Here is a 25482-nt window from a genome sequence, read left to right on the forward strand (position 1 = left end):
CCTTAAAGTTATGCCCTCTAGTCTTTGACATTTGCACTGTCTGGAAAAGATCCTGACTGTACGGTCACGGTACTATGACGACATTTAAGAAACATTTAGTCAGGTACGTGGATATGATATTTTTCGAGTGATATGGGCGAAACGCAGGCTGGTGGGACTAGTGTAGATGAGTCAAATTAACGGTGTGGGCAAGTTGGGCCGAAGGGCCTGTTTCCACACTGTATGACTCTATGATTCTACTGGTCCAAGATTAATCCTTAATTTAAGAGAGCAGTTCACACAGAGACAAAAGGTTCAAATCTTCACTCTTTTATTAGATAATAATCTGAATCAGAATACTTAACAATGAGAAGTCAGAATGCTTCAAGACTGCGGCCGTTTAATATATAAACAATACATTTACAAAAATCCAGCCTGGGATGCACTGTGCTGTACCCTGGAGGTATATGATATACCAGCAGATGGTCGGCAATGCTGAACAGTGTGTGAACACACCCTTACGTCCATTTTCCTGTTAAGACAGAGTCTGTAGGTTGGGTCAGATATTTGCAGTAATCAACCTGTTTAAAGAGAAACAAAATCAGAAAAAGAACATAAAACTAAATAGCCTGAACTCCGACAATGATGGGAAGGCCTACCGGGGGGGTGGTGGCTGATCTGGCACTCTGGTGTCAGAACAACAGCCTCCTCTTGAATGTCACAAAAACTAAGGAGCTGTGGAGGGTGAGGGACAGTCAATGTTCTGGATCGAGACATTGCATCAAGGGCAGCGGTAGAGCTACTGCCTTACAGCACCAGAGACCCGGGTTCGACCCTGACCACGGATGCTGGAGTTTATGTTTTCCCCTTGGCCTGTGTGGGTTTTTACCGAGATCTTTGTTTTTTTCATCTGCCACGCTCCAAAAACGTGCAGGTTAATTGGCTTGTAGGTTAATTGGCTTGGTGTAAATGTAAATTATCCCCAGTGTGTGTAGGATAATGTTGGTGTGCGGGGGGGGAAGGAATGGACAGAGGCTGGAAGATGGAAGGTAGCAACACGAGAGTCTGAAGATGCTGTAACTCTCTATTAACAACCTCTCCTTCCACATCAGGTCTTGGTGCCTGGTGAAGGACGAGCCATCACCCTGTGCCTGCTAGATGCTCACTGTGGTTTTTAGTGCACATCTCAGTCACACCACACCTGCGCCGAATGCGTTTGGACTGAATGAACGAGCGAACTGCTGGAGGATCTCAGCGGGTCAGGCAGCATCTGTGGAGGGAAATGGACAGGAATGGATGTTTCAGGCTGGAACGCTTCTGCAGAACATTGGCAGCCGGCCCTTACCGGAAAGCCGCACGACCTTTCCTCTTGATTATGCCCCTGGCAATAGGTCGTAGCTTTCTTGGAAAACACGGCGTTGCAGAACCGTGAACGTTTCATGAACGCAATGCCACAGCTGACCGGGCAAGGGCTCCACGGTGTCCACAGTGACCAGAACCCAGTGACTGAAACCAAAGAGCAACAAGAAACATCAAAGGTGCCCGATCAGGAGCGTTGCCTCTTATCCCCGCGCTGTTTCCAGAGACCGGAGCTGGGGGGCTGAGGGGCGGGAGAAGAGGATTCTGATCCTGCACACAGGCATATGATTGTATCACCAGACCACTGTCACTCGTTTTACACTAAAGCCTCTGTCCCACTTAGGAAACCTGAACGGAAACCTCTGGAGACGTTGCGCCCCACCCAAGGTTTCTGTGCGGTTCCCGGAGGTTGCAGGTGGTTGCAGGTAGTGGAAGCAGGTAGGGAGACTGACGAAAACCTCCGGGAACCGCACGGAAACCTTGGGTGGGGCACAAAGTCTCCAGAGGTTTCCGTTCAGGTTTCCTAAATGGGACAGGAGCATTATTCACGAGAAAGGAGCGTCTTTGAATCTCCATCTCCTTTTAAAGCCTTTCAAACTTCCCAGAGCAGATCACTGTTGTCTCAGCCTTTTGATGAGGAGCCATTGTTGTAAGGCCTGTAAGGCAGTGGCTGACTTGCACAGAACAAGATCCCAGAATGAGCAGTGAGGAGCTGATAGATTGTTTAGAGTGAAGTTGGCTAAAGTGACGTTGGGAAGGAACGGCAGACACAGGTTTATACCGAAGATAGATACAAAGTGCTGGAGTACCTCAGCGGGTCAGGCAGCATCTCTGGAGACAAAGAATGAGTGACGTTATGGGCCGAGACCCGAAAGGTCTGAAGACGGGATGCGGCATGAAATGTAACCCATCCTTTTTCTCCAGAGATGCTGCCTGACCCACTGAGGTACTCCAGCACTTTGTGTCCATTACACAGTGATGTTGGGCATCGTGTCACATTCCTCTGAGCGACTAGCAGCCAGAGAGCTCTTCCACCCACCACCGGCGAGGGAGTGTTACAACTCAGCCGGGTGCTGGCAGCTCTGACACTGCGGCTCTCTCTCCACATGTGCAGGGGAACCGCCATGGGGTTTTCCTGCCTATCCCTCACATCGCGGGCACAGAAATGGTTCATCCATCGATCACGCAATCGGATAAAGGGTGTTGTTAAGATTTCTGACTCTGGGCTACTCACAGTCATCCTCACCCCTGCCCCCTCCCCCATCAGCTCTGTGTTCACTTGTCCAGCAGGTCACGGGCACCCATGTAGACTTGTGCAGCCTTCCTTAGCCCGGGGGCAACTAAAGGCTGCACGGTGGTGCAGCAGTAGAGTTGCTGCCTTTTGACCCTGACTGTGGGCACTGTCTGTACGGAGTTTGTACATTCTCCCAGTGATCTGCGTGGTTTTTCCCAGGTGCTCTGATTTCCTTCCATACTCCAAAGACGCACCTAGGTTAACTGGTAAATTGTCACCAGTGTGTAGGATAGTGTTAGTGTGCGGGGATCGCTGGTCGACGTGGAATCGGTGGGCCAAAGGGCCCGTTGGGACCATTCGTACACGGGACACCTCCGGGCGGAGGAGGTTGCCAGCTTACCTGGGCAGTCCGGGCTTTCACAGGGCATGGCCTGCTCGAAGGAACCAGTGCAGAGGAGGCCACCGCTGCTGGGAGTGGGGTTGTCACAGACGCGGACCCGTTTCTTGATGCCGGAGCAGGAGGACGTGCAGGGGGACCACGGAGACCAGTCCGACCACTTCCCGTTCACTGCGGGGCACAAAAACGTGACACTCGGCAGAACCGCCCAGCAGTGTCCACACAGGGGGAGGGATTCACAGCATTGTTCACAACTGAGGTTGGGGGGGGGGGGGGGGGGGGGGGGGGGGGGGAGGGGAGAGATTAAATAGCAACCAGAGGGGTAACTTTCTTTTACACAAAGGGTGGTGGGTGTATGGAACGAGCTGCCGGAGGAGGTAGATGGGGCAGGTACTATCATAACGTTTAAGAGACATTTGGACAGGTACATGGATAGGAAAGGTTTAGAGGATTATGGGCCAAGCGAGGGCAGGTGGGACGAGTGTAGATGGGGGCATGTTGGTTGGCGTGGGCAAGTTGGGCCAAAAGGCCTTCTTCCGCGCTGTATGGCTCTATGAGAACTGGACCGTCAGTGAATACCGAGCACATTACTCGGGGACCCATGTGTAGGATGTTCAACACCTTGACATCTCTGGCAAGTAAATAGAACTCATTCTGAAGCAAGCCACAGCCCACATTGATGCCTGGTGTACAGAAGGACTTTGTTCAGCTTGCACTACACATGACATGCTTGCTGTTTGATGTCAGTGCCCAAGGCCGGTGGCTCTGCACTTCACATCATATTTCTGGGAGCTCACAATCACAATTTAGGCAAAAACCCTTTTTCCCCAAAGCACGCACAGACACAGCTTTACCCCCAACATTCTCTCCCGCCACTTTCAAATGTGGAGCTGCTTCTGTGGGTCATTGGGTCGACAAAGCTTGAATGTTGACCCATCACCCGGAGAGTTGGTCAAAGTTCAGCAGTCAATGGTTGAACACTGGCGATATTTGGGTTCATAGGGCATGGGTCCTGGGGTTCTGGTACTCCTGTTCCCGGTAAACAAGCCTCTGTTGGCTTAGACTTGTCCTAGTGCAACGGTGTAGGTGTTTGCATCTGTGCCAAGGTTGCTCATGTAGATCACCCTTAAAAATCAGACCTTAAGCTGCAGTGAATTGAGCAAAGTTAAATATAGAAAACTGCTACAGTATATTTAGAACTGGGATCGCTCAAACATCTTGTTCTAGATTCTGCATTGAGAAACGCAGCTGCAAAAGAACCAAGTCCGTTGATAAATCCTGTGCAGTCCTATAAGTGACAGGACAAGGAGACTCCTCCATTAAATCACTGCACATCGCTAATCAACAAACAGCTCCCTGTATTGATTCCATCACTGCTACTTGCAGCCTCATTATCCCCTCTCCCGGCTACCTTTGCTAAAACTCAGAAATGTAACTTCCTCCCTCGGTTTCTTCGGTCCAAGTAGGGGGGGGGGGGGGGGGGGGGGGGGGGGGCAATTTTTGCACGCCTTCAGCGGCATCTCTTGGCCACCAGAATAATCAAGGACAAGTCTCACCCCTTTTCATCCCTCTGCGATCAGACAAGAGGTAAAACGCACACCTCCAGATTCAGAGGCAGTTTCTTCCCAGCTGTTACCAGGCAACTGAACCATACTAATAGAAACTAGAGAGCAGTCCTGAGCAACCACCTACCTCATTGGAGACCCTCAGACTATCTTACATCAGACATCACTTTGCACTAAATGCTGTCCCCTTTATCCTGTAGCTGGTTCACATGCTTGATCAATGGTGTTTTATCATTAATGTTTTATTATTATTAATGTTTAGTGTTTTCCGAGTCATTCGTAACTGTCACTGTATGTCATGTTGTTACTTGTGGGCGGAGCACCAAGGCAAATTCCTTGTGTGAATACTCGGCCAATAAACCTACTTGCTCATGTCGTCTGTCGTCTTTCCGCTGACTGGATGGCCACAACAAAAAAGCTTTACACTGTACCTCAGTGCACGTGTCAATAAAAATAAAATAAAAAAAGTGGGAGAATCCTAGTGGTACTAGTGTAGACCTTTGGTCAGCAGTGATCAGAGACCGAGTTTGAGCCTTGGGAATCTCAGCCCAAGCCACTGTCCCTTGCACCCATCATTACCTCCTCCCAGGCCTCCACCATCCCTCTCCTTCGACCTCTGGAACTGAACAAGACTGTTCACAACCGTGACCCCAGCATTGGGCCCCTGCATGCCAAGGCTACCCAGTCCCACCTCTTAACCGCATCTGATCTCATCCCTACCTCAGCTCATTGGATGGAGGAACCCTTGCCTCTTGCCCGTGTCCTGCTTTCCACCAGGTGACTGTCCCAGCACTCAACATGCTGCCCTCCCTCATTCCACCAAGCCTAGATTTGTCCAAACACAACTCTACAGCCCGTTTCCCAACTGAGAGCTGTTCAGCCACCACCCTCGGCACTCACTGCCCCGCACCAACTCCCAGGCAAGCCAGGGGCTGAGTTTAAACATTTCATCGCTTTGCCCCTCCAGCCACTCCGACATCTCTGCTGTTCCAGCCCTTCACCATCTCCACTTTTATTCACCCCCACAAAGATCAGCTGCTGAGATCCTGAGCCTAAGAATGTCCTCCCTGTCCCTTTGTTCGCCATATAAAGTCCTTGGTGACTGGTCATGCTGTCCGACCCGCTGGGTTACTCCAGCTTTTTGTGTCTATCTTTGGTCAAGCTGTTGGTCAGCTGCCCCAGTGTGGCTGAGTAGCGTGCCCTGGTGGTGCTGTGGGGAAGCATTTTATGAGGAAGGCACTGTTGCCGTGGGGAGGGGCATTCCGATGTGGCGTACCTGGGCACGGACGGAGCATCCCGCATTCCACCAGCTCAGCCGAGGGTCCCTCGCAGCGCATTCCACTCTCCGGGTGCGTGCACATACGAATCCGCATTTTGTTCTGCAACCCGCAGGAAGCCGTGCAGACTGACCACGGGGACCAGGGTGTCCAGATGCTGGTGGCTGCCAGATAAACAGAAAGATCTGTTCCTATTCATCGCATTCACAGTGTCCGGGCGCAGAAGCAGGCCCTTCGGCCCACCGATTCCAATGCCGACCCTCGGTGCTAATCCCATTTACCAGCACATGCTCCACAGCCTATTAAACCTTGGAGAATAAGTGCACATCTAGATACTTAGTTTAAAAATGCCTAGAATATCTCATTAAGCTTTAAGAAGTAGAAGCAGTAAACCAGAGGGAGTGAAATCGCCCCTGGTGGTTGTACCCAAAATGGATCATTCCAAATTTAATAATAAAATATGCAGTGAACCGTCTTTGTAACTGAAGCAAAACTCAACCGGTTAGAGAATGAGGTGGAGAAATCAGACTTCATTGATTCTGTGATTCTGTGTTGCAGACAGGTCTGAGCGGTAAAGAAGACATATAGTTCGCTTGCCTGCAGAGATTGGTGGGCAGAGCTTTAAAGTGAGGGTTGCAAAGTTTAAAAGGAGATGTGCCGGAACAAACTCATGTGGTTACAGGGAGAACGTGCAAACTCTATACGGATTAGCACCCGCGGTCAGGATCGTACCCAGATGGCGCTGTGAGTCAGCAGCTCTATCAGCTGTGCCGTCGTGCTGTAGATTCACTGGGGACAATGCTGCAGTTTATTTCTGCAAGGTCTTTCCAACTCGCCGGTTACCTTCAACCATCGGGCTGAGTGAGATTCCACTCAGAGCCAAGGTGGGGAGTGGTGCCTCGTCTACCCTTTCTCCTTCCAATGGGCTAAACGATCTCCGCATTGATCAGTGACCCAAACACGTGGCAATTAACAAGCTCGGGACTGGCAAAGCGTTCCATACCCACGCAGTGAACTCCATCACCGATATGTCCAGACTGGCAAACGCACTGGAAGGAGCCCAGGGTGTTGATGCAGAAGGCGCTGGGGCTGCAGGCGGTTTGCTCCGTGACACACTCATCTTTGTCTGTGGAAAGGACAGAGCAATCAACCAGCACTTAATGCAGAACGGAGAATTTACTGTTTAAGAAGGAACTGCAGATGCTGGAAAATCGAAGGTGGACAAAAATGCTGGTTCTAATTTTATTGGCACCCTATGAACCGGTTGCTGCTGAGTGTCTCCAGGAGAGATGGCCACGAGAGTTGGTCTTCACCAACATGCATCCCCTGGCCAATATGGCTGTGGTTTATATGGAGGGAGAGGAAAAGGTTTTTTCCGTTCATTATCTGGAGGCCATTGATATCACCCCTTCCCATATCAAGGCTAAAAAGTAGTCCATAGCCTCTTACCTTCCGAGGCTCGACTTTGAAGCATATCAGCTAATTCTGAATCCCTTTGCAATATTTTATTCCCACTGAATGACAAAACAATTAAAACTTGAAACTGTAGTTTCGGTTTTAGAGATACAGCTTGGAAGCAGACCGTTCGGCATGGGTCTTTGGAATGTGCGAGGAACAGCCATGTGGTTACAGGGCGAATGTACAAACTCCGTACAGACTGTATAAATTGGTATGAGTAGACACTGAGCCCGCTTCAGAATCTATGTATTTATTTATTTATTTTTAAGTTAAACCACGGGACATGAGAAACTGGGACTGTTGTTCATCAGGCTGTGACCTACTGACAAAGGGATAGGCGACAGAATGCAGTGATTGGAGGCATCGTTGTCTGTGCCGAGTTGGAATTGGGAATCTCTCTGTGATTTAACCCTTCCCTAACCTCAGAGGACCAAGCCACTCCACCACAGATTACTACCGAATCGAGGAATGCTTCCCACCCACTGAGGGGTAGAAAACATTGTAGCTGCACTACACCTTATCAGCTCAGACCCGAGGCACAACTGACAGGGTGACTATTTCAACAGGCCCATGAGAATCCTCACCAATGCAGGAAGTTATGCCGTCTCCATCGAATCCCTTCTCACACTGACACTTGTATGAGCCGTAGATGTTAATGCATGTAGCGCCCGGGAGGCAGTTGGAGCTCAGGTTTCCTGAGCATTCATTAATATCTCAAAGATACAGGAAGAAAAATGCAAAATTACATTCAAACTCAAACCACGATAACTTCACTAATGCATTCTATACATGGAATTACAGCAGTTATCACAAGTTCAGCTAGCAGGCCATTCAGCCCCTCAAGCCTGTTCCAACAGTTAATGAGATGGAAACTGATCTCCGACTCAGTTTCATTTCCTGCAATGCTTTTTGGCTCAGAATAAATACATCGATTTCAGGTGAAAAACGTTGAGTCCATTCCGTTGTGGCAGGAGTCTTGTGTCTTTCCCCAAGACTCTGTCATTTTAAGGCCCGAGGGACAAAGTTTAAAGCAGATGTTGGTGTCATGTTGATTTTTACACAGAGTGGTGGGTGACTGGAAGATGCCACCAAGGGTGGTGGTGGAGGCATAGACGATAGTGGCGCTTAAAAGGCTTTCAAATAGACTAATGGATATGCAGAGAATGGCAGTACATAGATCAGGTGCAGACAGAGGAGATTAGTTTACCTAGGCATCATGGTTGGGTCGGACATTGTGGGCTGAAGGGCCTGTTCCTGCGGCGTACTGCGACTTTACATTGTCTTTAGACGTACAGGATGGAACAGGTCCTTCGGCCCACCGAGTCCGCGCCGACCAGTGATCACCCCGTACACTAACCTACACTCACACACTAGGGACAATCTTTTTTACGACTTACAGAAGCCAATTAACCTAAAAACCTTTACGTCTTTGGAGTGCGGGAGGAAACTGGAGCATCCCGGATAAAACCCACACGGTCGCAGGGAAAATGTACAAAATTCCGTACAGGCAGCACTGGTAGGCAGCATCGAACCTGGGTCTCTGGCGCTGTGAGGCACCAACTCTAACACTGATCCACCATGCCACCCCATGACACTCTTGTGTGATCTATGTTCACCAACTCTCGTGTGTATGTCCAGTGAGGATGTGAAGAGCTGATTTTAAAATTAAACCTGCGATTGATATGACGGTGTAGAGGGCTGAGGATTGCAAGATGGGCCTGGGTGGAGGCAGGTGGGAAGGGGCTTGCCTGGGCAGTAACAGCAGGACACACACTGCCTGTGTCTGTGCTTTGGTGCGATAATCTCGGTGCAATTGCAATTCTCGGCAATAACAGCAAACAAAAGTAGGTTTGTTTTCACCATCTGGCGGCTGTTTTCTGCACAACAGTTTCACTTTGCATCGGCACTGGTGAGCTAGCCCACCCCAGACTATGGAACATTATCCGCTCCAGAAATCAGTCCGTCAGGTGACAATTAAACTCAGGGAAAGTTTCTGAGGCTGCTCAGCTGTGGGAGGGAGGGAGTGAGGGAGGGAGGGGAAATCGAGCAGCCGACCTTCTGAAAGCTGCTGCAAAAGCAACTACTCTGCCTGAGGGGAAACTATGGGGATGGGAACCAGGTAGTAGTCAACGGTGCTGGTGAAAGCCCATGAGAAGAGAGTGGAGGCGGGGGTTATAGAGGGCTAGCTGTTGGGTAGGAGTGCCATGAGAGGGGGAGGGGGGGCGGGGGGAGAAGCGAACTGGTCATTGGGTCGGAGTGCCATGGAAGGTTGGGGGGGGGGGGGGGGGGCATAGTGAGAACTACCTGTTGGTAGGAGTGGGATGGGAGAATGGGGGGAGGGGGGGTAGTGATTGCAGAGAGCTGGTCGTTATGTGGGAGTGATAGGGAGAGGGGATGGTGCAGAGAGATAGCTGTTGGGTCGGTGCCGTGCAAGGGGGGGCAGAGGGGTGGCGTGGAGAAGGCTGGCCGGCTATTGAGTGGAGTTGCCATGGGTTGTGGGGGTGGGGCGGGGGATTCCATGCAGAGGGAGAGGGTAAAGAGTGGTGATCTTTGGGGGAGTTTCTTGGGAGGGTGTTGTCAATGAGGCAAAATATAAAGTTAACGTGTGCCGAATGCCCGGCAGGACATCAGGAAACATTACAGGAATATTGAAGTCAGGGATTCCTACAATGGACGTTAGACTCCTTGGAGATGTCTGGGGCCAGGTACAGCATCATACCCCTGAGGGATTCACGGTGTTGACATGACCTATGCATCTCGTCCACAACAAGTATAACTGAATCACAGGCCAACAGGCATCAGTTCCAACAACAAGCACAGCGCTCCTTACACTAGCCTAGTTAGTTTAGTTTTGTTTACTATTGTCACTTGTAAAGTGAAAAGCTTTTTGTTGCATGCTATCCAGTCAGTGAAAAGACTATACATGATTACAGTCAAGCCGTCCACAATGTACTGATACAGGATGAAGGGAATAACGTTTAGTGCAAGTTAAAGTCCAGTAAAACCCAATTAAAGATAGTCTGAGGGTCTCCAATGAGGTGGACAGTAGGTCAGGACCACTCTCTGGTTGGTGATAGGATGTCCGGTTGCCTGATTGCAGCTGAGAAGAAATTGTCCCTGAATCTGGAGGTGTGCATTTTCACACTTCTGTACCTCTTGCCTGATGGGAGAGGGGAGAAGAGGGAGTGAGACTCATCCTTGATTATGCTGGTGGACTGGGCTGAGTCAGCATAAAGTGTAAGTGGAGTCAATAGAAGGGAGGCTGGATTTGCGTGATGGTCTGGGCTGCGTCCACGCTGAGTGGCCACGTTGGTGAAGCACGCTGGCCTTGGTCTGTCAGGGTATTGAGTATAGAAGCTCGGACGTTATGTTACAGTTGTCCAAGACACTCGTGAGACCACATTTCAAGCATTGCGTTCAGTTTTGGTCATCCTGCTGTAGGAAGTATGCCATTAAGCTGGAAAGAGAGCAGAGAAGATCGACTCTCTTGCCTCTTGACATGAAAAGAATGGGTAAAAACGGGAAGGGTATATAAAACTGTAGAGTGCTGAGGAAAGAGCAAGATAGGAGGATGAAAACAGTCGGGCCCAGCACAAAACCTACCACGCTATATAATTCTCTCATACCATCTAATATAACTCCTGCAGATACTCACCCATGCAGTGAACACCATTTCCTTCAAAGCCCTTGTTACATTTACAGCTGTGGATGCTTCTAATGCTCCCCACACAAGTCTTCGTTATGTCTGTGGACCATCAAAAGAGTAAGAATATCTGTAATATCACATCTATGGAAAGCTACATTATTAGTTATGAAACAAGCCACATGGAACTAAATTAAAATGAACACTGCAGAAAACGTTTTTGTTTTTCTCACTGGCTAACGATCCCGCCTTCACTGGTTCAGAAGCATCAACCTAGAGTTGCAGGGCCTTGTGAAAGAGGGGCGAGGTTCAGGGAGAGAATTCCAGAGCTGAAGGTCTGGGTGGCTGAAGATACAACCAGTGGTGGAGTGATTGAAGGGAAGGTCAGGAGGGGAGTGTGGATGACTCAGATGGTTGTAGGAGTGAAGGAGATACAGGGGTAGGAAGGGGGAGAGTTAAAAACCAAGCATGGGAAAGTAGGTTAGCAGGCATGGGGGTGATGGTTGAAGGTGACACGTTGGCAGAGTTCTGGGTCAGGAGGCTGATCAAGCCAGGAGGGGGCCAGGTGAGGGCTGGACTGGTTGGGTCTGGAAGACTCATCAGTTACCGCACAGCTGTGTGCCTAAATCATTATAACATGTACAGAAGATTGCAATGAAAGGAATTGCAACGCAACATCGGGGCGGCACAGTGGCGCATCAGTAGAGCTGCTGCCTTGTAGCGCCAGAGACCCAGGTTCGATGCTGACTTTGGGGGCTGTCTGTACGGAGTTTGTACGTTCTGCCTGTGACTATGTGGGTTTTCTCCGGGTGATTTGGTTACCTTCCACACTCCAAAGACGTACAGGTTTGTGGGTTAATTCTAGGATAGTGCTAGTGGATGGGCTGATCGTTGGTGGGCCAGTACTTGGTGGGCCGAAGGGCCTGTTTCCGCGCTGTACCTCTAAAGCCTAAAAGTCTAAAGTTAACGATACAAGGCTACAATTAACCCCTTGTTGCAATGGTTGCATACATCACACACTGTGCACAGCCTCGTCAATGAGGGAAATGATCGGGAACGGCCAGTTGTCCATACCTTTTCTGATATTAAACAGCCTTTGCGCTATCATAACCTTCCCGGGGACTTGCTCTGTAAAGTCATAAACAACTGTACGGACATTGCCAAATTCATCGTCCCTGAAAAGTGTAAATAAACAATATATGGAGTAGAACGTTCGCAATAGGTTGAGCATTGTAAATGCGATAAGCTATACTATTAGGTTGTCACATGTATTTCACTGAAGAACAAGTGATTTAAGATACTTGTCTCCAGCAGTTGAACCTGAATACAAGGGTGGAGCGAGATCATGATTGCCTCTACCATCAGGAGGATGGTACAGGAGCTGGAAAACCATGACCACCAGGTTCAAGAACAGCTTCTTCCCAGCCACCATCCTGAACGCTGCACCACAGTAACCATTGTGGACTGTGTCTTTGGTTCCACTATGGACTTCAATTTTGCACTGTTAAGGTTACCTTGTATTAGAGTTATTAGTTTATTGTATTATTATGTAATTACCCATGTGCTACTGCATTTACAGACTTGTTAAGCAGCAACAGGTAAGAATTTCATTGTTCTATGTTCGGTGCATATGACAATCATACATTGAACACTTTGTAATTTTCCCAGTGTTCGGTACGTGGCGATTCTTTGCATACTTTGTGAATGGCATGCTAAACAAAGAATCTCACTGTGATATGTCACATGTGATAAAATATCATTCATAAAGTATCATTCTCTCGACTGTCTCTTGACTCTCGATCCAACTCTTCCCACTATTTAACAGATGCCCGCTTTATGGGAAATTTCACACTTTCCACATTAAATGACATTAAACATTTGGTCAGGCTAAATCACAATCTCCAGTTAGCCAACCCCTTGAATTCTTCTTTACTTACAGCATGCAAGAGGTGTCCCCAGCAGCCTAGAGTCTGATTTAAGGTGTGATTATACAGCAACCCAATAGTTATGGGCATAAGGCATTCTGCTTTTTTTGTGACAACCTTTACATTTAGTTTGACTAAGATCCTGATGGGAGCACAATAAAGAACAGTTCTGTTCATGGACTGAATCGCAGCCATAATGTATTACAATTTTTGACATCAGTAGCGGTAGAGTTGCTGCCATACAGCACCAGAGACACGGGTTTGATCCCGACTACGGGTGCAGTCTGTACGGAGTTTTACGTTCTCCCCGTGATTTTCTCCGGGTGCTCGGTTTCCTCCCACACTCCAAAGACGTACAGGTTTGTAAGTTAATTGGCTTCAGTAAAATTACAAATTGTCCCTAGTGTGTGTAGGATAGTGCTCGTGTGTGGTAATTGTTGGCCAACACTCTATCCATGCTCTAAACTAAACTAAAAGTTTTTAAAAGCTCATACTGCAAGAAAAAGATCACCCAGACATCTTCAACAATCAGCATTCACAAAACAAGAGTTTTCAGAATGAGTTTGGAGTTTGTTTTGAATTGAATGCTGCAGATTTAAATAAAAGGTTTCCAATAGATTTGTACATCTTGATCTAGCTTTTAATATCTTCAGTTAGCTCTTACCTGATCCCATTGATTGTAATGCCCTCCGCACCTTCAGCTAAAACACTGACATTCGCTTTAAACTGTGAAAGTTTAGACGACTCCTGTGACCAGCGAACAAATGCTGTATCCGATATCGCAAAGTAGGGTGAAATATGCATTCGGACCATATCTCCTGTTAAATACTGTCCAATATCTAAAGGACAAAAAGTATACCCTCATTAATGGCAAATAAGACACGCGTCCTGCCAAATATTTCACACTAATATATCCAAATATATCCATTTCTCAATGAGAGAGATGTAAATAAACTTTATCCAATTGCCTTAGAAACATAGAAACAGAAAATAGGTGCAGGAGTAGGCCACTCGGCCCTTCGAGCCTGCACCGCCATCCAATATGATCATGGCTGATCATCCAACTCAGTATCCCATCCCTTCCTTCTCACCATCCCCCTGATCCTTTTAGCCACAAGAGCCACATCTAACTCCATCTTAAATATAGCCAATGAACTGGCCTCAACTACCTTCTGTGGCAGAGAATTCCGCAGATTCACAACTCCATGGGTAAAAAACGTTTTTCCTCATCTCAGTCCTAAAGAACCTGCCCCTTATTCTTAAACTGTGACCCCTGGTTCTGGACTCCCCCAACATCGGGAACATTTTTCCTGCATCTAGCCTGTCCAATTCCTTAAGAATTTTAAGTTTCTATAAGATCCCCTCTCATCATTCTAAATACCAGTGACCGAAGGGCATGTTTCCACGCTGTATCCCTAAACTAAACTGGACTCCGACCCAGTGCTGTCACCAGGGCAACGGGTCCTCATGGCCAAGTTAAGACTCTAACACTCTTGGACTTGAATGGTAGCCTAATGTCAGGCTGAAGAAGGGTCCCGACACAAAACGTCACCCATCCTCTTTCTCCAGAGATGCTGCCTGTCCCACTGAGTTACTCCAGCACTTTGAGTCTAACAGAGATAATGGGTCAGGACAATGTCCTGTTCAGTAGCAAATTTTTACAGAGACACAAGGAATTGCAGATGCTGGATTCCTGAGTAAAACACAAAGTGCTGGAGCAACTCGGCGGGACAGGCAGCATCTGTGGAGGGAACGGACAGACAATCGGGACGCCTGTTGATGTTTAGTAGCGAGCAGAGTGTTTAATTTGTTCATGATATATGTATTTTTATTTCTATTTATTTTTTACTGTACACTGAATGGACACTGGTTGAACAACGTTTTTTTGTTTCCTCTGGGTATGTGAGTACTCAGGAAAATGACAAAGATTTCATTCATTCATTCATTCACAATGCTTTTGAGTCGGGATCTTTCTTCAGACTCAGGTGAGGTTTTCGGTTCGGAACCTTCCTTGTGCCATGAGTTTGAAGAAGGGTCCTGACCTGAAATATCACCTATCCGTTGCTTCCACAGATGCTGCCTGACCCGCTGAGCCTCTCCAGCACTTTGTGTTTTACGGTAAATTTATGAAGTTGGCATTGTTCGCTTGTTTTGCTGGCTGTTGCAATTCTTCCAGCATCTGCATTTTTTGGTGACTCTTGGAATCAAGAATCAGAGGACATAGGCTTAAAGGTGAGGGGGAAAAGATTTAATAGGAACCTATTGAGGGGCAACTTTTTTCACACAGTGGGTGTATGGAAGGAGCTGCCAGAGGAGGTCGGTGAGGCAGGGACTATCACAACGTTCCAAAAACATTTGGACAGGTACGTGGATGGGTAGATTTGGAGGGGTATGGAGCAAATGCAGGCAGGTGGGACTAGTGTAGATGGGGCAAGTTGGGCCGAACTTGAAATCTCCTAGCCTATTTCCTGACAGTCATGTGGTAAAAAAGACCTTACTAACCATTTTCAATTTTATTTTATGTATGTGAGATTTAAAGCTCTCTTCTTCCTCTCAGTAACATAAGAAAGGAAAACATTGTCAACAATGCAAAATACTGGCTCACAGGTTCCTCCCAGAGCACAACCAGCCTTGCTCACCACTGAACTATAAAGAGAGTCTGAAACTGCCTTGCCGAACTCCGGTGTGAGCTCAAACAGCCGAGCCTGCCAGATCCCAAATGTCAAAGCCCTGATCAGTGACAAGCCCTTCAACCATGCAGTATGGACACGTGTGCCACAACGCTTGCCCACAACCTCCCTCCTACCCAAGATTAACCAGCTATCAAACCTGCCAAATGCTTTAAATATCTCTGAATGTTTAAGACAGCAAAATATAAGTAAAAATAAGTAAAAATGCACAGTGGTGCAGTGGTAGAGTTGCTGCCTTACAGCGCCAGAGACCCGGTTTCGATCCTGACTACGGGTGCTGTCTGTACGGAATTAGCATGTTCTCCCTGTGACCATGTGGGTTATCTCCGGGTGCTCTGGTTTCCTCCCACAGTCCAAAGACGTACAAGTTTGTATGTTAATTGGCTTCTGTAAATTGTACATTGTCCCTAGTGTGTAAGATAGTGCTAGTGTACGGGGTGATCGCAGGTCGACGCGGACTCAGTTTTTCCACGCTGTATCTCTAAAGTCTAAAAGTAAAATAATCATAATCTAAATCCCAGAAACATAAGGATACTTAGATTAAACATTTAACAAAACGGAATTAATTGAAACAAAATCATGATGACTTCCTTCACTCCCTCAGAAACATTCCTTTGTACGCAAGGCAATGGATCTGCTCTTCCTCATCTGAGCTCAATCGGTTCAACAGAAGGATTAAAATGTGAAAACACTGGGATTGCTGTAGGTTTGAATTCTACCACAATACTTGATTGATAATCAAATCTTATGATCATCTTAGAAGCAGAAACCCTTACTCGACATGCTGTTCCATTCTGGCTGAGGAAATGATCCATGTAACACAGGCCTTTCCTTGCACCTCATCCCCTCTTCTCTTCAACCTCTCCTGTCCCCTCCTTCACCGCCATTCGGCCCTTCGAGCCTGCATGGCTGATCATCCAACTCAGTATCCTGTACCTGCCTTCTCTCCATACCCCATGATCCCTTTAGCCACAAGGGCCACATCTAACTCCCTCTTAAACATAGCCAATGAACTGGCCTCAACTACTTTCTGTGGCAGAGAGTTCCAGAGATTCACCACTCTCTGTGTAAAAAAGGGTCAAGACCCTTTTTCAGACGTTTGTCCAACCTCTCTTCAAAGCTAATACTCTCTAATCCCAGCATCAGTCTGGTAAACTTCCTCTGCACACTCTCCATAGCCTGCACAACCTTCCTAATGGGTTGACCAGAACTATGCACAATACTTCAAATGAGGCCAAACCAAAACCTATAAAGCTGCAATATTACTTCCTGACTCTTATGTGCAATGTCCTGACCAATGAAGGCAAGTATACCATACGCCTTATTTACAATCTATCTATGCGTGTTGCCAGGTGGGAAGAGACAGAATTGTCCTTACCAATTGAAGGGCTGTCCAGAATGAAGTAGTAGCGGATCCGTGATGGATTTAGTAACTCAAAAGGGAGATCATCATATGCCTCTATGGAACTGTCCACCCGTTTGGAAATCTCAGCTTCAAATTCGACCCAAAACTTGTTGGGGTAGAAATCATCCTCACTGATATTGACCAGTTCCAGGGCTAGGTTGTGGTTTTTGAGAAGCATCCCAGGAAGAAGCTCAGCAGGCGGAGTTAGCCTTCTCCTATAACTGTGGGAGAAGATGGTCAGCATCAAATGTGCATCCAAGAAGCAAAGCATTGGTCCCCACCCGTTAACGCTGGCTGGGTAACTCTGATCAGTCCCACATTCTCTATTACCTTTTCTTTAACCATTTAACCCATTAAACCTTCATTTCAGCCGCCAATTCTGTCACCGACAAAGGGAAAAGTTAAAACCTTATTTTTTACTTGCTCTCACCTTGTGCCTTTCACCTGAATCTCTGCCCTATCTTTCACTATACCTCTTTCTTACTCCCTTCTCTCTGGCCCCTTTCTTTCTCTCTCTCTGCCCCATCTCTCTCTCTCTCTGCCCCATCTCTCTCTCTCTCTCTCTCACCTCTCTCTCTCTCTCTCTCTCTCTCTCTCTCTCTCTCTCTCTCTATCTCTCTCTCTGCCCCCCTTCTCTCTTTCTCTCTCTACCCCACCTTCTCTCTCTCTCTCTCTCTCTACCCCACCTTCTCTCTCTCTGCCCCCGTTTCTCTCCCTTTTTCCCTTTCTTTCTCCCTCTCCACCCCTTTGAGCAGCATACAAGATCCAAACACACTGTTCTAAGATGGAACAGGCCTCAAGGGATATTTAGGCCACCGGTTTCACTTCTCCCCCGTTGTTCCCACCATCGTTACCTCTGCTGCAACTATCTCTTTGTTTCGGGTAACCTTTTTGTTTCATCTTTCCAGCCGACCACCAAGAGGTGGAATTTAACCCAGATGTAGAATGATCATCATTCATGTCTTAGGCCCAGCACCCATAGCCTGCACCAGGAAGTAATGTGTGCCTGGGGCAATGGCACAGCACCCAAAGCACAGGCTTCGTCTCCAGTTATGTCCTGTTGTAGCTGAGCTTCAGTTCCCAAGCCCCTGGTTACTGGTCAGCAGAACAGAGGTCAGTCTGTGTAAGGCAAACCATTTGGCTCTGCCGCGTGTGGTCAGAAAGCTCTAGGGATGGGCTTGGGTCCAAATGCAGGGTGCTGTAGCCGACCTTGCTGACAGGTCCTTGTGCTCCCTGCGGTGTGAAGTGAGCTCGCTATCCCCAGTTTTGCAGCAGTTCCTGTCCCAATCCATTCTGCATTAACTTGCACTTAAAAATACACCAGCAGCCACAACTCTCTCTGGAACCCTCCACCCCCACACCCCTCCCTCCCTCCCCCCCCCCCCCCCCCCTTCCTCGCCCACACACCCAGGACATCTCAGCCACGCATCCAAAATTCAACATATTGTTCAACATCGTGCCTGAATGCGCACGGCTATAAAATAGATAAATCAAGATGAATATCCTGAGCAAAACACGAAGTGCTGGAAAAATTCAGCAGGTCAGGCAGAAACTGCGGAGGGAATGGAAATGCAGTGTTTTGGGTCGGGACCCTTGTTCAGACCCAAAACGTCTCCTATCCATTCTCTCCACAGACGCTGCCTGATCAGCTGAGTTCCTCCAGAACTTTGTGATTTGTTCACGATTTCAGCAACTGCAGTTCCTTGTGTTTTGAAGGCAAGTATCTGTTTTGTCACTGGGCATTGGGCAAAGAGCGCAGTTTTAAATTTGGCATCATTGAATAGTTCAAGCTTCTGAATGGTGGGGGCAGCATTTGTGTCAGTTTCATGGGAGATTATTTTCTCTACACGGAGTTTAAGAATGACAGTTTCCAAACCAGAAGCTAAAGAGCACATGAAAAACTACAGAAACGCATTAATTTGTAACATTAGCAAAGGCTAATGTTACAAATTAAAGATATAACGCCTGGAAAATATATTATTCTGATCGTGACATCTCAATATTCCACAGTTAGAAGATACACAAATCAGTTTTGAAAGGTCAACAACCCAAAATATTCATTCTAATTCCCTCCATTGATGCTGCCTGACCTGCTGAGTGTTCCTATTTCATATTTTCAGCATCTGTAGTGTTTTCTTTCTGATTATTGCAGATTTACATTTTTTTTAATTTTCAGAAGTGTATGGAGATCAAGTCATAAATCACAGGCCCATTGGCAAAGATAGAGTAGACTTTGCAAAATAGCATGCAGTGACTATAATCGGAGATCCTGTTCAATGGGGGTAAGTCAAGTGCAAAACAAAAAGTGCTGGAGGAACTCAGCAGGTCAGGCAGCATCTGTGGAGGGAATGGACAGATGGTGCTTCAGGTTGAGACTCTTCTTCAGATTCAAAACAATCTCCTGTCTATTCCCTCTGAAGATGCTGCCCGACCTGTTGAGTTACCTCCAGTACTTTGTGTTTTGCTCAAGATGCCAGTGTCTGCAGTTCCTTGTGTCTCCTATGATAAATACAAGTTGGTATAAATTTGTGGTTTATTCACCTGCTCTTTTCCAGCCTGTATACCTGTGAAAAATTGGTCCTTGAGAAGCATAAAATTTAAACCAAGCAATGTGCTCCAGTTCGTAACCGGAGGCAGAGACACTGAAGGTGACATTTCCTCCAACGGGTTTTGTTATCAGGCAGGTTTGGAGTTCTGTGCTGCTGCAGCTTTTCAGATCAGACACCGAGATCAGCCCCAAAGGTTCTGCAGACAAAAACAAAAACAAAAGCAAACACTGAGGATCAACTGCTGGGCACCCTGCCACTTGCATTCCTTACACTAACATTAACAAGGGACAGATTTGCTGGCTTTATTATTCTGGGATCTACTCTGGGGTAGATCAGCCACTATTGAATAATGGAATGGACTCGATGGGCTGAAGGCACATTTCTGCCCCTCTGCTAATGGTCTTATGGATTTAGGGTAGATAGATAAAACAGGAAATCTTGGAAATGACCAGCAGGTCGGGCAGCACCTGTGGAGAGAGACACAAAATATTGGAGTAACTCAGCCGGTCAGGCAGCACCCTTGGAGAACATGGATAGGTGATGTTTCTGGTCGAAACCCTTCTTTAGACTAGTGGTGTGCTGGTTTTTAGATGAGATGAGGACGCCAGCACTCAACACTTTTTTTTGTACACTAACAGCTGCAGTTCCTTGTTTCTACAGCAACAGTGCAACATTGCCTGAGCCTGGGTTATCGTCTTGAGTTTAGAGTGGGACTTGAAAACCACCTGGTTGCATCACGGCCTAGTTCGGTAATTCCAACACTCAAGAGCGAAAGAGGCTGCAGAATGTGACGGGCGTTGTCCAGTCCGATATTGACCTCCCCACCAAAGGAATCTACAAGAAGACGGCTAATGTCAAAGACCCACAATACCCTGTTCATGCTCTCATCTCGCTGCTACCATCGAGAAGAAGGTTCAGGTGCCTGAGAACTGTGACCTCCAGGTGCAAGAACAGCTTCTTCCCCTCAACCATTCTGCAACCCTGACCACAGCCCTATCTCGACAATGAACAATTCTAAACTTTGTACTAAGTTTACACTATGTACTTTATCTTGCACAATCATGGTCTAGTTTGCCTGCAATCATTGATAATTTGTATATTTCTTTGTTGTGCTGTTACATGAATGTGCCTGTAAAGCTGCAGCAAGTAGGAATTTCATTAGAACATGCCAACTTAAACTAAACATCTCCTCTGATATCCCTCCATTCCCTGCATTTCCATGTGCCTATCTAAAAGCCTCTTAAATGCCACTATCATATCTGTCTCCACCACCACCCCTGGCAGCATTTTCCAGGCACCCACATACTCTTTGTAAAAATAAAAAAAACTTGCTCTGCACATCTCCTCTCTTGTTTTAAAGTTATTCCTCTTGAACCTTGAATATCCTCTGGAGGGGGAGAGAACAGCCACCCAGAGCTGCGACCAAAACAATCATCCTTGTAACGTTTTGGGCGTTGCCTTGAAGTCCATGTCCAAGATAAAGAACGGGGACAGCTCTTTGTGTCGTCTCTAGATAACATGACTTCACTTCGTCACGAACTTGATTCTCATGTCACAACCCAGTTTCAATTGTAACAACATAAAAATCTCATATGTTGCCAGACACACTGAGTGCCACCAGCAGTTTCATTTTTGCTCCAGATTCCAACATCCGCAGTCTCGTAAGACTCCAACAATAACATACAGAAGTCATGAAAGCTTCTGTACAAATCTTTCTTTAGCCAACATGGGCTGTTGTAGATCCATAAATGCTTGGTGTGGATGCAAGGTAGTCAATGCACAAAATATCTCAGTAACAGCGCTACCACAACACCTTGCACTAAACTTTATTCCCTTATCATGTATCTATACACTGTAAATGGATTGATTGTAATCATGTATTGTCTTTCTACTGACTGATTAGCATGCACCAAAAAGCTTTTCACTAAACCTCAGTACACGTGACAATAAACTAAACTGAAATTGTAATTTTGTCCTGAAAGTGGCAATGTAAGTCGATTGAATGGTAAAGAAGGACTATGGTCTGCTTGGTTTCATTTATAGTATTGCGTACAGTTCTGGTCACCCCATTACGATATGATCCGATAGAAGGAGGGATGAGGAGCTTTCAAGAGGGGCCACGATGCTGGATTGGAGGGCATTAACTATAAGGAGGGGTTGGACCAAGGTAATTTTTTTTCCTGAAGAATCGAAGGTTGATGAGACCTGACAGAAACATATATAATTATGAGAGGCATAGATAGGGTAGACAATCAGAACCTTTTTCCCGCAGGGTGTAATTACAAAAAGTAAAGGGAATAGCAATAAGGTCAGAGGAGGAAAGTTTAAAGGAGATGTGCAGGGCAAGTTTTGTGTGAGAGAGTGATGGGTTCTTGGAATGCAGTGCCAAGGGTGGTGGTGGTGGAGGCAGATACAACACTGGTGTTCAAGAGACTTTTAGATACACACATGATACGCGGGGAATGGAGGGATTATAGATCACGGCATCACGTTCGGGATGGACATTATGGGCCAAAGGGCCTTTTCTTGTTTTATAGACTAAGAGACTTACCCTGGCAGTTGTTAATTCCATCACCAGTATATCCAGGCAGACATTGACAGTAAAATAACTGGGTCACCTCGTCCAGCCTACAATTCGCTTTCTCGTGGCAAAAAATCTTCCTGTAATTGCATTCATTCTGGTACGGATCTGTAAAACAAAGCTAGTGTAATTAGATTTTCATTCCCGCAATTGTGCAAACCTGTAAACCTTATCAGAATACCCAACATTTCACTGCTAGAGTTCCATCAGACAGAAGACTTTCATTTCTCTGGCATCTCTCACATCCCTCTTAGGACATATTGCAGCAAACATATTACAACAACAATATTCATATGCTTCGCACATGCAAAACATATCGCTAAGTTTTTGAGCTACCGCAGGAGGTATTTGAGGCAGGTACTTATAACAACATTCACGAAACAGTTGGACAGGTACATGTATAGGAAAGGTTTAGAGGGATGTGGACCAGGCACGAGTGAGACTAGAATAGATGGGGTATCTTGGTCAGCATGGATAGGTTGGGCCGAAGGGCCTGTTACCATGCTGTGTAGCTCGATGAATGAAAGAGTCTCTTGCCCAGACTAGAGGACATAGGTTCAAGGTGAAATGGGAAAAGATTTAATAGGAATCCAGAGGGGTAACATTTTCACACAAAGGGTGGTGGGTGTATAGAACAAGCTGTCAGAGGAGGTAATTGAGGCTGGGACTATCCCATCATTTAAGAAACAGTTAGACAGGTTACATGGATAGGATAGGTTTTGAGGGATATGGACCAAGCGCAGGCAGGTGAGACATGTAGATGTAGACAAGTTGGTCAATGTAGATGAGACATGTTGGCCGGTATGGGCAAGTTGGCCCTAAGGGCCTGTTTCCACGCTGTTTCACTCTATAACGCTAAAAAAAACTCCACACCCCATCAGCCTGTTTCCTCGGCTCTTCGCAAGGATGAAACCCGGGGACATCAGTCAGCCCAGTCCCAGTCCCTTCACCGAGCGGACTAGGGCAGCCGGGCGGAGCTGAGCTGAGCCGGGGGGTAGGGACGAAGGGGCCGGGGCCCTCTCTAGGAGATCAAGGGGCGGCGAGCGCCCAGTCACCCGGCTCCCGGTCCGCTCACCTTGCGGGTCGAGGTCGGGGGCGTCTGTGCCCAGAAAGAGCAGGAGGAGAGAGAGGCGCAGGCAGGAGCGGGCGGAGAGCCCGGGGCTGGGCATGGCCGGGGTATGCGGCTCCGGCTCCGCTGCCGTTGATTTCCAAAGCCACCACCATTCGGAGCCCGTTTCCCCCGCGTCACAGACCGGCCGCCGAACGTCTGTCCCTGGAACCCACGGGGACCCGGGGGGACCTCGGCGGAGACCTGGGACCCTATCGCTCACATTGACCTCCCGTCCATTTGTCCTCCATTCGACCCCCTTCTCCCTCATCCAAACTGACCCCCTCTCCTTCCAACTGACTCTTCCAGACTGAACCCCTCCCTCTATGATGAACCTCATTCACTCACTCACTCACTCCACACTGACCCTCACTCCTGATCCTTCCCCTTCCCCATTCCACACTGACTCTCCCTCTCTCATCTCCACCACCCACCTGACCCCTCCACACTAACCTTGCCTCCACACTGACCCATTCCTGTCTCCCAACTGAACCGCCCACAGGATCGCTGGCTTTGCTTCAGTTATGCTGAAGTTCTGAGTTTTAGTTAAAGAATGAAGTGGGTCCCGTGTTACCATTGGTTATTCATTGGCGTTGATCTAAAAGCAAACCATCCGTTCTAATGCATCTGCTGTGCCGTGACAGATGCTCTCACTATGTTTAAAGGGTTATGGACTCGCATCCAATGTAAAAACCCGAACCCAGAGTAACCCGAGTTCAGTGCTGAGTGATGCAGCAGGTACAACATGCACTCAGGTGAGATCAGATCTCAAGTGGAGACAAAAGATCACTTTGCACTAATTTAAAGTACAAGTTTGGTTATCTCCAACAATACCATTGACAATAGACACAAAGTGCTAGAGTAACTCAGCGGGACAGGCAGCATCTCTGGAGACAAGGAATGGGTGATGTTTTGGGTCGAGATCCTTCTTCATACTCAAAACCATTGACAAAGTGTGGGACTGCCTAGTATCTAGTTAACTACGTATTAGGTATTATACTAATTGCAACATAGGGATTGAATGGTCTCCAGTTGGCAATAGGTGATAGGAAAGTCATAATTTATATCAAGAATGGAGATTAGATGAACCAACAGTGATCTCCCACTAATACAAACAAAGGTAACACTGGGAGGATTGTGCTTCCAGTACGCAGATTTTTGTTTAAACTACCACAATTTCAGGCAAAAACATTTTGCTCAAACTGGCAATTTCCCTCACACACTTTCCCTGACAGAACCTTGAAAATTCCTTAAAAATGTGGAGGCTAATAAAATGCACAGCAAAACAAAGAGCATATTTTGTTTTGTTATATAATTAATTTCAACAAACTCAATTATGCTTCCACCATTTTGCTTTCATTGGGTTATACTTTTAGTGTCCATTTTATTTCAGATGAAATTTCAAATGTAGATCAGAACAGCACAGCACAGGAAGATGCTCTTCAGCTCCCAATGTCTGTGACAAAACATGTTGAATAATCAGCTCTGGCTGCATGTGATCACTCTTCTCCCTCCATTCCTTGCATATCCATAGGCCTATCTAAAAGCCTCTTAAACACCACTATCATATCTGCCTCCACCACCACCCCTGGCAGCAAGTTCCTGGCACCCACTACTCTCTGTGTAAAACATAACAATTGTCCCACACACCTCCTTTAAACTTTGTCTCTCGCACCTAACAAACTATGTCCACTAGTCTTTGGCATTGCCACCCTGGGAAAAAATTCTGACTACCTAATCTATGCCTCTCATAATTTTATAAATGCAGCAGAAGAACTGAAGAGATTTAAAAAAGCCACTCACTTCCACCTTCTGAAGATCCATTTGGGACGGGCAATAACCGCAGGCCTTTGCAACAATGTCTATATTCTAGAAAATAATAACAACTCAATGAGTTGGATCAAGGAACACCATGACTCAGATCAATGAGGTTTCTCAGTCAGTGGCCAACAAGGTTCCTGGACTCCCAAGGTGATACTCCATCCATGGACTCAGTGGATGCTGCATGCCATTACAGCTCTGTCTGGAGTGCCCACGTTAACCCAAATATCTGGAGTGCCCACCTGAACTGGAGGTTAACCTGTACACCTGGAGGTCCACCGGGAGGTTCACCTGTACACCTGGAAGTCCACCAGTACACATAGAGGTCAAACCTGTACATCTGGTGGTCAACCCTGTACACCCATAGGTCAACCCGTACACCTAGTGATCCACCTGTAGACCTGGAGGTCAAACCTATACATTTGGAGATAAACCTGTACACCTAGACGTCCATCTGTACACCTGGAAGCACACCTGGAGGTCAACCTGCA

General features: G+C 47.2%; 1 protein-coding gene across 3 annotated transcripts; it reads right to left on the minus strand.

Moving 5' to 3' along the window:
• Nucleotides 1–25452, minus strand: LOC129711694 (uncharacterized). 3 transcript variants are annotated; one of them, XM_055659549.1, is made up of 13 exons: nucleotides 23138–23540; nucleotides 22033–22170; nucleotides 19497–19677; nucleotides 16906–17153; nucleotides 13502–13676; nucleotides 11987–12087; nucleotides 10925–11014; nucleotides 7854–7982; nucleotides 6815–6937; nucleotides 5811–5975; nucleotides 2973–3140; nucleotides 1325–1485; nucleotides 4–560 (listed from the first exon to the last, which is right to left on the minus strand). In XM_055659549.1, exons 1-13 carry the CDS (start codon nucleotides 23508–23510, stop codon nucleotides 498–500), a joined length of 2115 nt encoding a protein of 704 aa, XP_055515524.1. In that variant the 5' UTR covers nucleotides 23511–23540; the 3' UTR covers nucleotides 4–497. The 3 variants fall into 3 exon arrangements, with proteins under 3 accessions (XP_055515525.1, XP_055515524.1, XP_055515526.1); XM_055659551.1 differs by lacking the exon at nucleotides 23138–23540 and adding an exon at nucleotides 25234–25452 and having other exon boundaries at nucleotides 7–560; XM_055659550.1 differs by lacking the exon at nucleotides 1325–1485 and having other exon boundaries at nucleotides 1–560; nucleotides 23138–23552.
• Nucleotides 25453–25482: the final 30 nt, after the last annotated feature.

Source organism: Leucoraja erinacea, chromosome 30, assembly GCF_028641065.1.
Source record: "Leucoraja erinacea ecotype New England chromosome 30, Leri_hhj_1, whole genome shotgun sequence".
NCBI classification, from domain to species: domain Eukaryota; kingdom Metazoa; phylum Chordata; class Chondrichthyes; order Rajiformes; family Rajidae; genus Leucoraja; species Leucoraja erinaceus.